The sequence below is a fragment of the Larus michahellis genome, chromosome 3, assembly GCF_964199755.1.
Source record: "Larus michahellis chromosome 3, bLarMic1.1, whole genome shotgun sequence".
Classification (NCBI taxonomy): Eukaryota; Metazoa; Chordata; class Aves; order Charadriiformes; family Laridae; genus Larus; species Larus michahellis.
The window spans coordinates 5,323,531-5,336,046 of record NC_133898.1 but is presented as its reverse complement, the minus strand read 5'-3'; the positions used below and the strand labels follow the sequence as shown (position 1 = coordinate 5,336,046).

General features: G+C 42.1%; 1 protein-coding gene across 9 annotated transcripts in view; it reads right to left on the bottom strand.

Annotated features, from left to right (window-relative positions):
• Window positions 1-834: 834 nt before the first annotated feature.
• The window catches only part of KIF16B (kinesin family member 16B), a 139,713-nt gene continuing 128,031 nt past the window's right edge, over window positions 835-12,516 (bottom strand). For all 9 annotated transcript variants that reach the window (XR_012585903.1, XR_012585904.1, XR_012585905.1 and 6 more), the window contains one exon: window positions 835-2,277. Coding sequence is in view for 6 of the 9 variants with exons in the window: in XM_074578426.1 (XP_074434527.1) it covers window positions 2,119-2,277 (159 nt within the window). In the remaining 3 variants the exon portion in view is untranslated. The remainder of the gene's footprint in view (window positions 2,278-12,516) is intronic.

Below are 12,516 nucleotides of genomic sequence, written 5' to 3'. Positions count from 1 at the left end.
AAACCAGCAGTATTGTGCCCAGCTTCTGCCTCTGAAGCTTCCCTGTGGGTCTAAATATAGCCCAGTGAAGTTACCCATCTTCCGTTAACCTGTGCAGTGACATCAAACTCGTTACTCAGCTCAACGTAGGAACCCAGCAAGCACCCAGCCTCCACTTGCTGATTTGGGAAGCACGAGCAAAGTCAACTGGCGGTGAAGAAGGGAGAGAGGACAAAGCCTCTGGGGCCGGGGGATGATCCATGCACAGAAAGGCCCTGGGAGAGACCGGAGAGGTGCAGTAGAGGCACAGGTCACGGTAAGGATCAGGAGGCTAGCTCCCTGTCGGTGACGAAGCGCAGGTGAAGTTATGACTCCAGTGCAGAAGTGCATGAGGGAGACCAGGAACAGCTGGGACAGGGTGCAAAACCAGTTTGGGAATCAACAGGTTTGACTGGAACGCTTAGCTAAAAAACCTGGCTCCCAACCGAAGGTGTTCAGATGCCCAAGCAAGACAGAATCAGATACAGCTACAGACACAGCCAGATACCGTCTGTACAGACAGGAAAGTCTAACCTGCGGATAACAGGGCTCCAGTGGTTTAGAAATTGTACCCTAACTTTTGTTTTCACTGAATTGCATCAAAACAAAACAAAAATGCTCTCAAAATTTAAATGATCCATTCTAACAATTATTTTTTTTCTTTTTCCCTTTTCTTGGTTTTTTTTTTCCAATTAAAAATGCTTATTGTAGCAGGCTAGGCTTAGTAATGTAACCCAATTACCTTTACACATCATATTAAATGTAAAATATTACTGCTCCTATAATTTAGGTCATGAAATAAAAATGTCAGCGGTGTTGTTACTTTAGGTTTTAATAATCGTTTTCTACAACAAGAAATAGTTTAATTACCAAGACCCACTGGTGATCGATGACGGCAACTCACAAATAACACTTCACACTCCTAACAAATCGCACACAAAACTTACCTTTCATTATGCGTTTTAATAACTGGAAGTTGTTTGATTCTGATTTTTTATACAACCAATTATACATTAACATGTACATGTACTCAATTCCAGTCACAGTGTATATATATTTTTGGATCCGCAGCAATATAAAATGACTTCTACCTGTATATACATGTGCAAGTCTGAATAAGTCCTGAGTAATTTTAAAGTACTCTTAGTCAAATCCTGCCAATTTTAACCGATGCAAATAAAAATCACGTTTTACAGTGTTACGCTATTGTGAAGAGGCTATTTTTCAAAAAAAAATGAAATATAGCACTTTGCATTAAGCTTTATGCATAGCTATGAGCTCTGTACAGTGCACGGTATCCACTTACAGTCTGGGTAATTAGAAAATCTGAAAAGATGCTGACCGCATTTCTTCAGTAACTATTGCTTCCTCTGCTTCTTAATTAATTGCGAGTGATTCGTTCTGCTTCAAAACAACCAAGTGTGGAAGACTTCTACAAGGTTTAAATTATATTCTTTCTGCTGCATATATTTTTGTAAACATTCCAGTCGCCCAAGCCCTTTAATTCTTCCAAGGAAAACTACACAATTTTACAGTCAAATAGCTAAAATGTGTGTCCGGGAGGGGAAAAAAAAAAAAAAAAAAGAAACAAGAGTGGAGTATGAGCATTGCCTTAAACGCCACAGTATGCTATAAGGAAACAAAAAAGGAAATGTTCTTTAAGGAACAGCTTAGAAACTGAAAGGCTGCTCAGAACCCCTCTGTCAGCATGACACACCACCCCAGTAAGTGCCAGACGCTCTCGCGCCACCAGGACAAATTGGCTGAGCGAGTGGGAAGGAAGCACTCCCGCCAAGGAGCACATCCAAACCCGGCACAAGAGTCGGAATCTTTGTACAGCATTAACAGAGCGACTGACACAAAAACGTCCATATAGCCCGTGCCAGGCAAATGCAGGCACTAATATGAGAGCTGGTTAAGGACACAGGCTAGCGCCGGCGCGTAGCTGTCTTTAACTGGAGTTGTTTGGATGCAACTTCCCAGCTGTGGGGGAAGATCGCTTTTCTTCTTCCACCCCCCCCGCCCCATTTCTCTCGCCCCACAAAAGCGAAGGCACGACTCCACCAGTGCTCCTCCGGCAGAAGGGTCCCAGCCCTGAAGTCAGCTAGTCCCATGGCTGCTATAGTCAAAAACACCTTTCCTGAAGAAGGGTGAGAATTCGCAGATGGTGTGTTTTGACAGAGTTAGCCCCACTTTGTCTATGTGCAGCGGAGACGACGGAGACTTCAGCATCGCAGAGAAAAAGCTCCTGAGGTATTTCTGTGGAATGAAATGCAAAACATCATAAGGTTCACTTGATCAAAATCATTATGGCCACTTTGAAGAATTAAATGAACAGCGGTATAAAAAAAAAAACAAAAAAAAACCCCCAAACAAGATCTCCATGGACCATGAAAAGTCCTTCTAACAACCATCAGCATTTGAATCCATCCATGAAAGAGGGCTACTGAAATGGCTGTATTAAGCCAGCAAAAGAAGTATTTTCCACTTTCTTCCCCTGCCAAGCTGAGTAACTGTGTTATTCTGTGCTTGTGTGACGCTGTCTGTGTTATTCTGTAATCGCGTAATGCTTTCTGCTAATCATGACCTGCTAATACTGCCGTCTAGCATTACCAAACGCTAGAGCAGGTGCAAACCTCCCAACCGTTCTGCGGGAATTTCACTACATATGGACACAAAAGGCCTTCAGAAATCTTTCCCTCACCAAGCCTCCACAATCCTTGCATCGAAAAGGATTTGTTTTGATCAAGGCCATCTGCACAAAGATTGCATGACTTCCATAATATCTCAGAACCTAACCGCATTTTTTCACTCAGCTGCCCTCTAAATTTCAGGCGTTTTTTAAGTCTTACACATAAGAAACATTCCCCTTCCTAAAAGTTAATATTCACCAACCGCTGTGCCACTCGCATCCCTTTGTACCTAGAGAAATTGTGACAGATGTACATTAACACAAAGTTAGTTTTCACAAACCTGATGGGGTTTCCTTCACATGTGGGTTGAATTATTGCAATCATTTACCATGATTTAATAAGCCATATTTATAACTTTTGAAGGAAACGCAGCAGGTAAAAGGTTGATCAGACAGGTGCTAAAAAAATTACCTGTTGTCACCCAAAGAGTTGTAAGGCAAATCTTGTATGGAGCACGTGGATAAGCTCCTTTGCTCTGTTACAGACTGACCGCACAAAAAGATAACTTGAGAAATTATTCCCAAATCTGGGATGCAGTGGGAAATACACTGGCAAGACAGAACAGCACCATCTCCTATGAAGACCACAAGGTTTAGTTATGTGAATGCAGCTGCTTTTGGGTCGTGGAATTGGTCCCGTGTTTGGGAAGCAGTCCTAATTATTCACTCTCTTCCCAAAGAGACTTCTTCCATACCATAACAACCTGTTATCTATTTACGTGCCTTGCAAACCAGCTGTATTAATATCACAGAAAGCAGGATAACAAAAAACAACAACAACAATAAAAAGCAGCCAGCACGTAAGCTATTCTCTTGGCAGGATTGGTGAATTTTCTTTTTTATTCACATCTCCCACAGGTTGTATTAATGTTCACGAAAAAGAATTCCATTACAAAAACGCCTTTAAGATGAATTCCAACAGACTAAGAGGTAATTTAAAGTGAGCAACAGGTGTCATATCAGCATTTGTCATAATTAGTTCACAAAGCAGGGCCCTTTAAAAAAAGTCCCAATCCAGTAATGCCTGAAGGATGAATATGGTAGAAAAATCAAACGTAAAACAAGGCATCCTGTTAGAGTTTTAGCACTGTGCTGAAAAGTTACTGTGGTAATTCCAGTTTATGGCTACTGAAGGCTCAAAGGTACCCAAACATCTCGCCGGAGACATTACAAGACCTATTGCGTTCACCTTGGTATGTATGGCCAGATAATTGACTGTCATGCCTTTCCTGCAGAGCCATTATTCATTGTTTTGGCGTGATACCTTTAATGGCGGAGCAAAAAATCCCTCTGCTACAAGCATATACTTATCTGACAGGCAAACACTAGGAAGGGCAGCTATACTTATTTTCCCCAGATCTGCGCACGGGAGTTGTTCAGTGAATATCACAGATTCTTTGAACATGAAAAAGGTCTTCGGGAAAATGGCACCACGCGGAATCTACCAGATTATGATGGAACTCATTTTGTATGAAGGTTTCCTGCCATATGGCTTGGCATTATGTGCTCTTCAGCAACCACCTCCGAGCAAATTAGCCCTCCTTTAAATCCCGTACCCGCGTTTGCCCTTGTTCGTGATGCTGACGTGTTAGCGTAGCGCAGAGCTCATGTGCCCTTGACACAAAGAAGCTGCTGCTTCAATGAAATAAAGGCTGCTCTGCCCAGATACGCTGGCGAGGAGCTAAGTCCCGTAGCGAGGGAAACAGTGATTGATGGCAGAAATGTTCGTTCACACCACAAGCATATGCCTCGATTAAAGAGCTGTGGCTGGGCAGCAGGAGGGAAGGTTGCGCTCTCCTGTTGGCTGCAATGTGGACAACAAAGCAGAAGAAAGTGGCAGGAGAAAAGGAAAAGTACTCCTTACTGGTGTATGGAAACATGCTTCCCAAATTCAGACGGGAGAGGGAGAGGATGAGGGTCACAGCAAGCAGGGAAAGGGGCAGAAGCACACCACCAAGTGCCAGAGATGATGGAAAGAAAACTTTCTTAGAGATCCTGAAGGGACTTGATATGGACTTTGTTGCAACCCAAGAAGCCACTGGAAGCTGCTGGAGTGGCAGCAAGGCCAGATGAAAGGATCTCCTCTGTCAGGACTCAGCGGGCAGGGGGAGAGCTGTTTTCAAAGCTTTTATATGAAATCCATTTCCTCCAGCAGATACGATTTTTCTCTATTTACAGAATAATGTTATTTGTGCTGAGTTAAGACTAGGTAGGAAGCACTCTGGTATCTTTTGATGTGCTCCATTAAAAAAAAAACAACAAACCTCTCATAGCAGACACTGGCAAGCTCAGGGTGCCTTCACAGAAACATGTCCACATTTTATACAAACTAGCACTGTGACTTCCTACCAGCGCTTCACCCACAGCACCTAAATCATCATCCTGAGTATGCAAAGCACTACGTTATAGCAATCCTACTTTTGCTAGGTTTGCATGATTACCTTGGCAAGATAAAACTAGATAACTGCTAGAAATACTCCAAAAAGCGTGGGTTTATTTCTCGTTTTCGTTTGTTAGCCTTTCAAAACTCTAGCCATTTGTTCTGGATTATTTAGTCCGGTAATCAGTGTTCTTCCAAATTCATTTAGGAGTTTCATTTCACTAACAGCGTTCAACCTGCTACATTGCTGGTTTGCTGGAAAATATCCTAATTGTAAATTTGTAAGCGGTTCAACGTGAGGGCATGGGAGCCTGGCACCGTAACAGGGACGTGAAATGGGTAAATCACACGCCGATGGTGTTGGTTGCTCAGTCTAAACACACATTCAGGAACACTACAGAATAGAAACACTCTTGGCACGTATTAAACTCTTAAAGATTGAAAGTCAGGCTAAAAAACCATAAATCCAAAATGGGAAAAGCAGTGGTTTTGCCCTCTTGGCATGCATTTACAACCTTCATGGCCTTCACCTTAAAACTGACGACAGCCGGAATGGCAAGTTTGAACTTTGTATTCCAAGTGTTTGCAAAGGAAACCAGACTGGAGAAAGTGTTGTGAGGCCCCCAAGGTTTTTCTTTACTTACCAATTTCAGTGGCTTTCCCTCCCTTTTAATTATGTGAATAGCAAAACGGCAACAATTTTAAAAGCTTATTAAAAATCATTTTAATAGGGTTCACCTTTTTAGCTGTAGGCCAGCATTCATCTCGTGCTCAATCCATCAGCACAGCAAAGTCATTCTAATGATTTTTGCACTACTTCGTGATGTGGGGAGCTCATAGTTTTATACACTTTAATATAAATCCATAACTTAATTTAAAGTTATTAAAGTTATTACAATCAAAATGCTTTTTGGAACGTGAAAGTGTTCTTATCATCTTTGCAATTGTGGCATATTAAAGAGGAATTCAGTTCAATGACATTGTTCTCATAATCCATTACAAACAGCGCCAGCCTCGGAGACCAATAGCAGAGCTTAGGAAGAATTGGATTTTTCATTAAACTTTGGTGTGTTTAAAAACTCATCAACTCTGGTACTTCCAGAACACGAAGAAACTTTGAGCTTTCTCTCTCCTACTGCTGTGTCTTAGCAATTTCTTCCAAAAAGTCAGTGTTTTAAATTCTTTAAATATAGCACTTTACAATTAGCATAATAAATACCACCTGCTAATATTTGATGGAGCTGAAAGCACCACAAACTTTAGTAAGATAAGCCTTACGAGGCTTTGGGGATTTTTGAAACAATAGCTTTTTTTCTTTTCCTTCGAAACAATACCCCCACTTTCAACACCTACACATCCATCTGACAGTCAAAAGCTTTACCACAAGGTCACAGAAGGGCATCGGTGGCAGAGGCAGGACTAATTAACTTGCTCGTCTAACTTGTAGCATTGGCTCCTCTCTCCCTTTAATATAGACGCTTGTTTCTCTCATCACGTAATTATTCTGTTGACTAGTGTTAAGTGCTGCAAGCTTTAAATCAATCTTGATTTGAATTATTCACAGAGCAACGCATATGCAGGTATCAACAGCTGTTTTCTATAGGATAAGAATCTGATTACAAAAAAAAAAAAAAGAGGGACAGATTGAAGCACAATCCCCGGACTCTGAAAAACCACACTATGCTGCAATTAGATATCTGCAAAGTAAGGCCTTCCTGAGAAAGACGCTGGCCCAAAACAAGCAGACAGGAACATGCTTTGCTTCCAATCTGTGAGCACAAACCCAAGGATCTGCTCAGAAGACAACACAGGCAAAGAGACTCGCTGTAGTGCAGGAATGGGAGTGCAACTCCTGCCTTTGTCTCCTAGAAAGAAATTCTTGGGCACATACAAAGGGAAAAGAACATTTGGGGATCCTTTCCCAAATTAACCAAATTTCTCTTTTTTTGGACCTTTCCATTGGTGTCTTGAAGAGAAAAAAAAAAAAAAATACTTCCAGGTTGATTTTTCAAATATGAAACAAGGCAGGAACGCCAGCTATCGTCACTAATTACAGTCTCTACCCTTAAAAAGAAGAAAAATGCCTAGTTTAAACGTCACTGACGGGCAACGGTGTCCCACAGGGAGTTCAGGCTGGTGAAGGGCCCTTTCTGGGGTGATGACACAGAATCTGAAGAGAAGAGGTTGCACATGCTGCCAAGAAAAACAGGATTCAAACTTTTCACTGGATCTGCTCCTTCCTTGTGGTTTTTTCTTTTTTGTTTTGTTTTGTTTTTTTTCTTATTGGGAAAAGTCAGAGGGAATTAACACACTGCACGGGGAGGTAAATGGGGGTTGCAGCCTGTGATACCACTGGGAGAGCACAGAAGACAGGAACTGTTAGGAAAAGGGCTGCAAGATAAGCCAGCTCTGCCTCATCCAGGACACACACCACATCTCAACCACCACACAGGACTGGATTATCTGAGTCAGGTGCGAGGGACAAGAAAAGCCATTAGTCACAACATAGGAAGCTTCTTTCTGAACTGAGTTCCAAGGGACCACGTTCACTCATGCCAAATATCCCAGCGTTACACAGCGAGGGATATTCAAGCTGTCCAAATCAAGGTGTTTTGGCCAGGCAGTGGTCCCAGCAGGCTCTTCTTGTGGTCTGCAAGGGGAGCTCAGCCCCTCCATGTCACGATTTGGTTCACCACAGTTAAGCTTCTGGCCTCTGCCTGCCACTAAAACCATCTCCCCTTCCCCTGGGGACCGCCTGAGGCTAAACTGGCTAATTGGGAGTGAGTAATTGCCAGCATAATGCTCCAATAGCTCTCTAAAAGTAGTTTCACAACCACCTCTGGATTTATTAAATTTGAGCAAGCAGGGAAAGAATTGGCAGATAGCAAGATTGTAAAATACAAGGTGGCATTGCTTTGGAGTACAGCAGCTCAAAAGGATGGGGGACCGTACACAGACTATGACTAATATCTTCACCTCCAGTCATTCAAGATTAGGATCAACTCTCTGCTCTGATATAACTAGCTCAGAAACATTTTTGGTCTTCTGTGGGGTTTTCTTTTTTTTTTTTGTCCATAAAGAAAACATGAGGCTTCAATTCTTCTCCCCAACACCTCGACATATATTGCAAGATATCATAAAGCAGTTCTGAGTAAAATATGTGAGCAGGACAGCATGTGATATTCAATATCTCAAGTGATATTTCAGGCCCTTTGGGAAGTACCTAATGTCACTTCTGGATCCATACACATTTATCTCCTGCACTCACCCTTAGGTCATTACGTGCATCTGTGATTTCATAGCGACGAGAAAAAGACTAACTGCCCAGGAGACTACCTGGTGCCTGAAGGATCTTATTCCTGTGAAAAATTTGGAGAGAAAGCTTCTAAAATTATGACGTGATCACCTGGGCTGATATCTTCGGCAGAAAGACCAGGCTGGCTGTGTTCTCCTGACAAAAACCAACAGGATTAGACACTGTCAAAGATGTGCAAAACTTCCTCGAGGAGTCCGAGGTAAAGAAATCCCACTAGGACGCATCTGTCCCATAGGTACCAGAGACCTCGCTCTAGTCACACACAACTTGTTTTCAAGAGAATAAAGACAGATTCACACATGTTGGAAAATGACAAGTCACCACCGTGTTAGTCATAATATTAAAAGCGGGGGGCTATTTGCTTTGGATTGGCAGACATTAATTAGGCTCAGGGCTGGATTAACTGGCTTCCCGTTACACAAGCCAAGAATAAAGGACTGACTCGTTTTAATCAAACCCTTCCTGTTCACTTTGATTAGGCCTAATCAGAAGCAAGGCTGTTTACAGATAATGCCTAGTAGTCATCGGCGAAAAAAAAAAGTTTAAATAAATAAATCAAGAACTTCCCAATCAGTATCACCCTACCCTGCGTCTGCATGTCTATACCTCTACATACAACTCCACCCCACACACCGATTTCCATCCAAAACAAATTCTACATAGAGATTCTATATATAATTCTACAGCCATGCACAACGCACATCACCGACTCTTCCGAAACACACATATGTTAAACTTCCAGCCGTCTTCTGTTTTACTGAGCGACTGCCTACACAAACATCCTCTTACCGATGGGGGGAAGCAAGCCCAGCACAGCAGGACCCAGCGGTGCTGGGGATGCAGCAGCCAGGCACAGCTTCGGGGGGAGCAGAGGGTTTGCTGCAGGGTCCAGCTGCCTGTGCCACAGGCTGGCAACGTTTCCTAAGAAACCAGGATTTACGGGTTGCCCTTAGCACAAATTATACGAGTACGGCAAATTACGCTAGGTTGTTTTTTCTTTCATATACTCGCAAATATCTTGCCGATTTGACTGAGTTATGCATATATAAACCCCTAACTTGCTAGGCTGAATTTCTCTGCTAAGGAGCGAGATAGGAGGGGATGAGATTGAAACCTCCTACCAAAAGTGTAATGTAACTCTTTTTTTAGTGAACAGATTTACAGCTCCAAAATGTTAACATGGCTGTAAACATTGGATCTATAAAAACAGAATTTTACCTTGACAGCAAAGACTTTAGCCTTTGCTTTTGTTGGAGCTATGAAAACGAGCTATGGAGAGTTGTGTTCCTGCCACTGCAGTGGCACTAACAGGGCAGCAGTCTGTGGGGGCGGTGGACTTAACCCAAAGCAGAGAGAGGAGCAGCAATACCGTACACACCACTCCTTTGGGCTTGTTTGGAGGTAACTAAATGACTTTGGAACTAAGCGGGTAAGAATCAAGCTCTTTAAACAGCTAAATTCCACTAAAACCCCAGGACTTAGCCCTTTGGGAAACTCTCCCTATGTTTTTTATGCACAGCGTAATGCAGATCCCCTCAATCAGGGTTAGTTTCCTCCACAGCTATACAGGTGAAAGCAGATTTTACTACTACATCTCCAGAAGTGTTTGAGTGCCACTAAAATTTAATTTTACCCAGGGTGGTAGTGAAATTTACTTGAATTCATGCACCTTTTTGAATTTTCGTAATGTACAAGCATTCTGAGAGATGCCAGTTATGATTCAAGGTGAAATTGCTCTCCTAGGTTTTCAAAATCCAAACTATTCATTATAGCTATTTAGAGCTTTTTTTCTGTGCCAGTCTAATGGCATGAGCACATTATGTTGAATTACTATTATGCCGCATCAATTGAATTAACTTCAGAAGTCAGTCTACATCCCAAATTACAATCTTATTCTGCCTGAAATTCATTTAAAATCCACAGGACTTAATATTTCTTACAACGCCTGCATGCTAAAAGCTTACATTCATTGGCTTTAAGTAGCACCAATGAAAACCGAATTGTAGGCTGGCAGGAAAAAAAGAAAAAAAAAAAAAAAAGGCAGCGAGGGCTATGATTTACAGGTGATTTACAGTGCGAGCCTTCTTTTGGAAGCGAACGGCCATATTAAAAGAGATCAAAACAGACCTGACTAGTGAAGGAAACCAATCTTTTCTCCAGAGCACAAGTCAAAACAAGTCCTGTCAAAATCTATTCAGAAAGAACAACAAGAGGCTTGAATTCACCAGGCGTCCCTGGGCCAGCAGCGACAGCGTGTCATCTGCTGGAGTGGCCTTGGCAAACATCTACCAAAGCACTTGACATGCATCACCCTCTACTTCCCTTGGTGAAATCGGATGCTGGAGGATGACGGATACGCGTCCTTTGAAAAGGGATAGCACCGAGTACAACCCAGCGTCCTTGGTCGAGTGCTTCCTTTATTCATCTGCTCGCACCTGAATGTGGAGAGCCATTATTGGAGACCGATAAAGGTATACAACTTCAAAACTTGATTTGTAGGAGGACGCTGGGAAATTTATTCTGAACTGACGGTAAAGTACGTTATGATGTGGAACTACAGTTCAAAGTATATGCTGTCACATATTCTGAACTTACTAAATTATGATGAACGTACCTCATTATTTTCTGAAATCTCTAAAAAGGAAAGAAAAAAGGTCTCTGAATTGCACATCCTACTTAATTCTTTGGTCGCAATGGAGATAAACATTTTATCACCAAAGCGCCAGTTTTTGAGGTGGGGATCTGAAGTTATACGTCTAAAGAAAAACCACCCAAATTCTTGTAAAGGGGTATGCGTGTTATGTAAAGTTACCTATAGCAAACTCTGCAAAAGGGGGTTTCAGACCTGATCTTGAATAAGGCACTGAGTTTGCGCAAATAAGACCAAGAGGCGGCTTACGTTCACTCTTTCTTTTGCCCCCAGTAGCCTGTTGGATGGGAGCTTAAAATTAACTCACCCAGAGAATAACCCCAGGCTTTCACTCCTTCTAAGCTACCATCTTTCTCTTCTATTGCTATTATAAAAATAATGTCTTGCATTTGCTGTGGGCCTGGCTGAGAGTCTATGGTATTTAATCAAAGAAACATTTTATTGGTATGGGATCAACTGCTGATATACGCAAAGTCCTAATTTCGACTTATTTGTATCTAGCAACTGTGATCAATAGGCAAAATTAATTTTATTTATGCACTTTTTGAAGGCAACGTGCCTCGCACAAGAAGCAGCGCCACCCAAAAAAAAAAAAAAAAAAAAAAGATTAAATGCTTCGCTGCTGAGAGCTGCTACAACTCCTCTTTGAGGGCTGCCGCTTCAAAGAAGAAAAGCCAGGTGCCTGGGGCAGCCCCGACGACGCGCTGAAGGCTGGCAACCTGATGTGTGAAATTGCTCTCAGATGGCTCACTGCAAAGTTTTACTGTCTGCAGGCAAGGCAAGACTTCAGTGTTGTTGCTGAAAAGCCGTTATTTTTGTTTCTAAAATTTTTAAATGGTTACCGGAGGTTATGCAGGGCACTTGGTGCAGACTAACTGCACTCCTCTATAAAATTATCCTTGACGTGGATTTCATATAATTGATATTCACAATATAGCTCAGCCACACATGCTCTTCTCTTGTCTTTGTGGGTGCATCTATGCTCTTTCCTCCTGTGCTCCCGTTGCATCCCTATTTGTCTAGTGGGAAATTAAAACCATCACTCCAAGATGTTGCATTCTCTAGTTCAGACCATGGGTATGAAATGATCTTCTCTAGGATTAGCAAACGCTGACATTTGCAGCAGTTCGCTTTCGCGCTACCAGTCGTATCTGGTGTGCGTTCACGGCTGTAACAAAAGGAAAAGCTTCCTTTTATCTTTCAATGATTATCAAATGTATTCTGAATGCTTTCTAAAGTCCTTCTCATTGAGATGCTGCTAAGAACAGTATTTACAACTGCACCGTCAGAGGCAAACATTCAATCTGCAAGAGCCAGGCTGGTGAGCAGCTGGCTTTAAAGCTCTTCTTAAAAAAGCTTTGGTATTAGGGATGTTGTTGTAAACTGATACTGAAGGCTAATAATTTCCTTTTAATAATCACTTTGAACTAACACCTAATCAGTAGCTTTGAAAGGTCTTT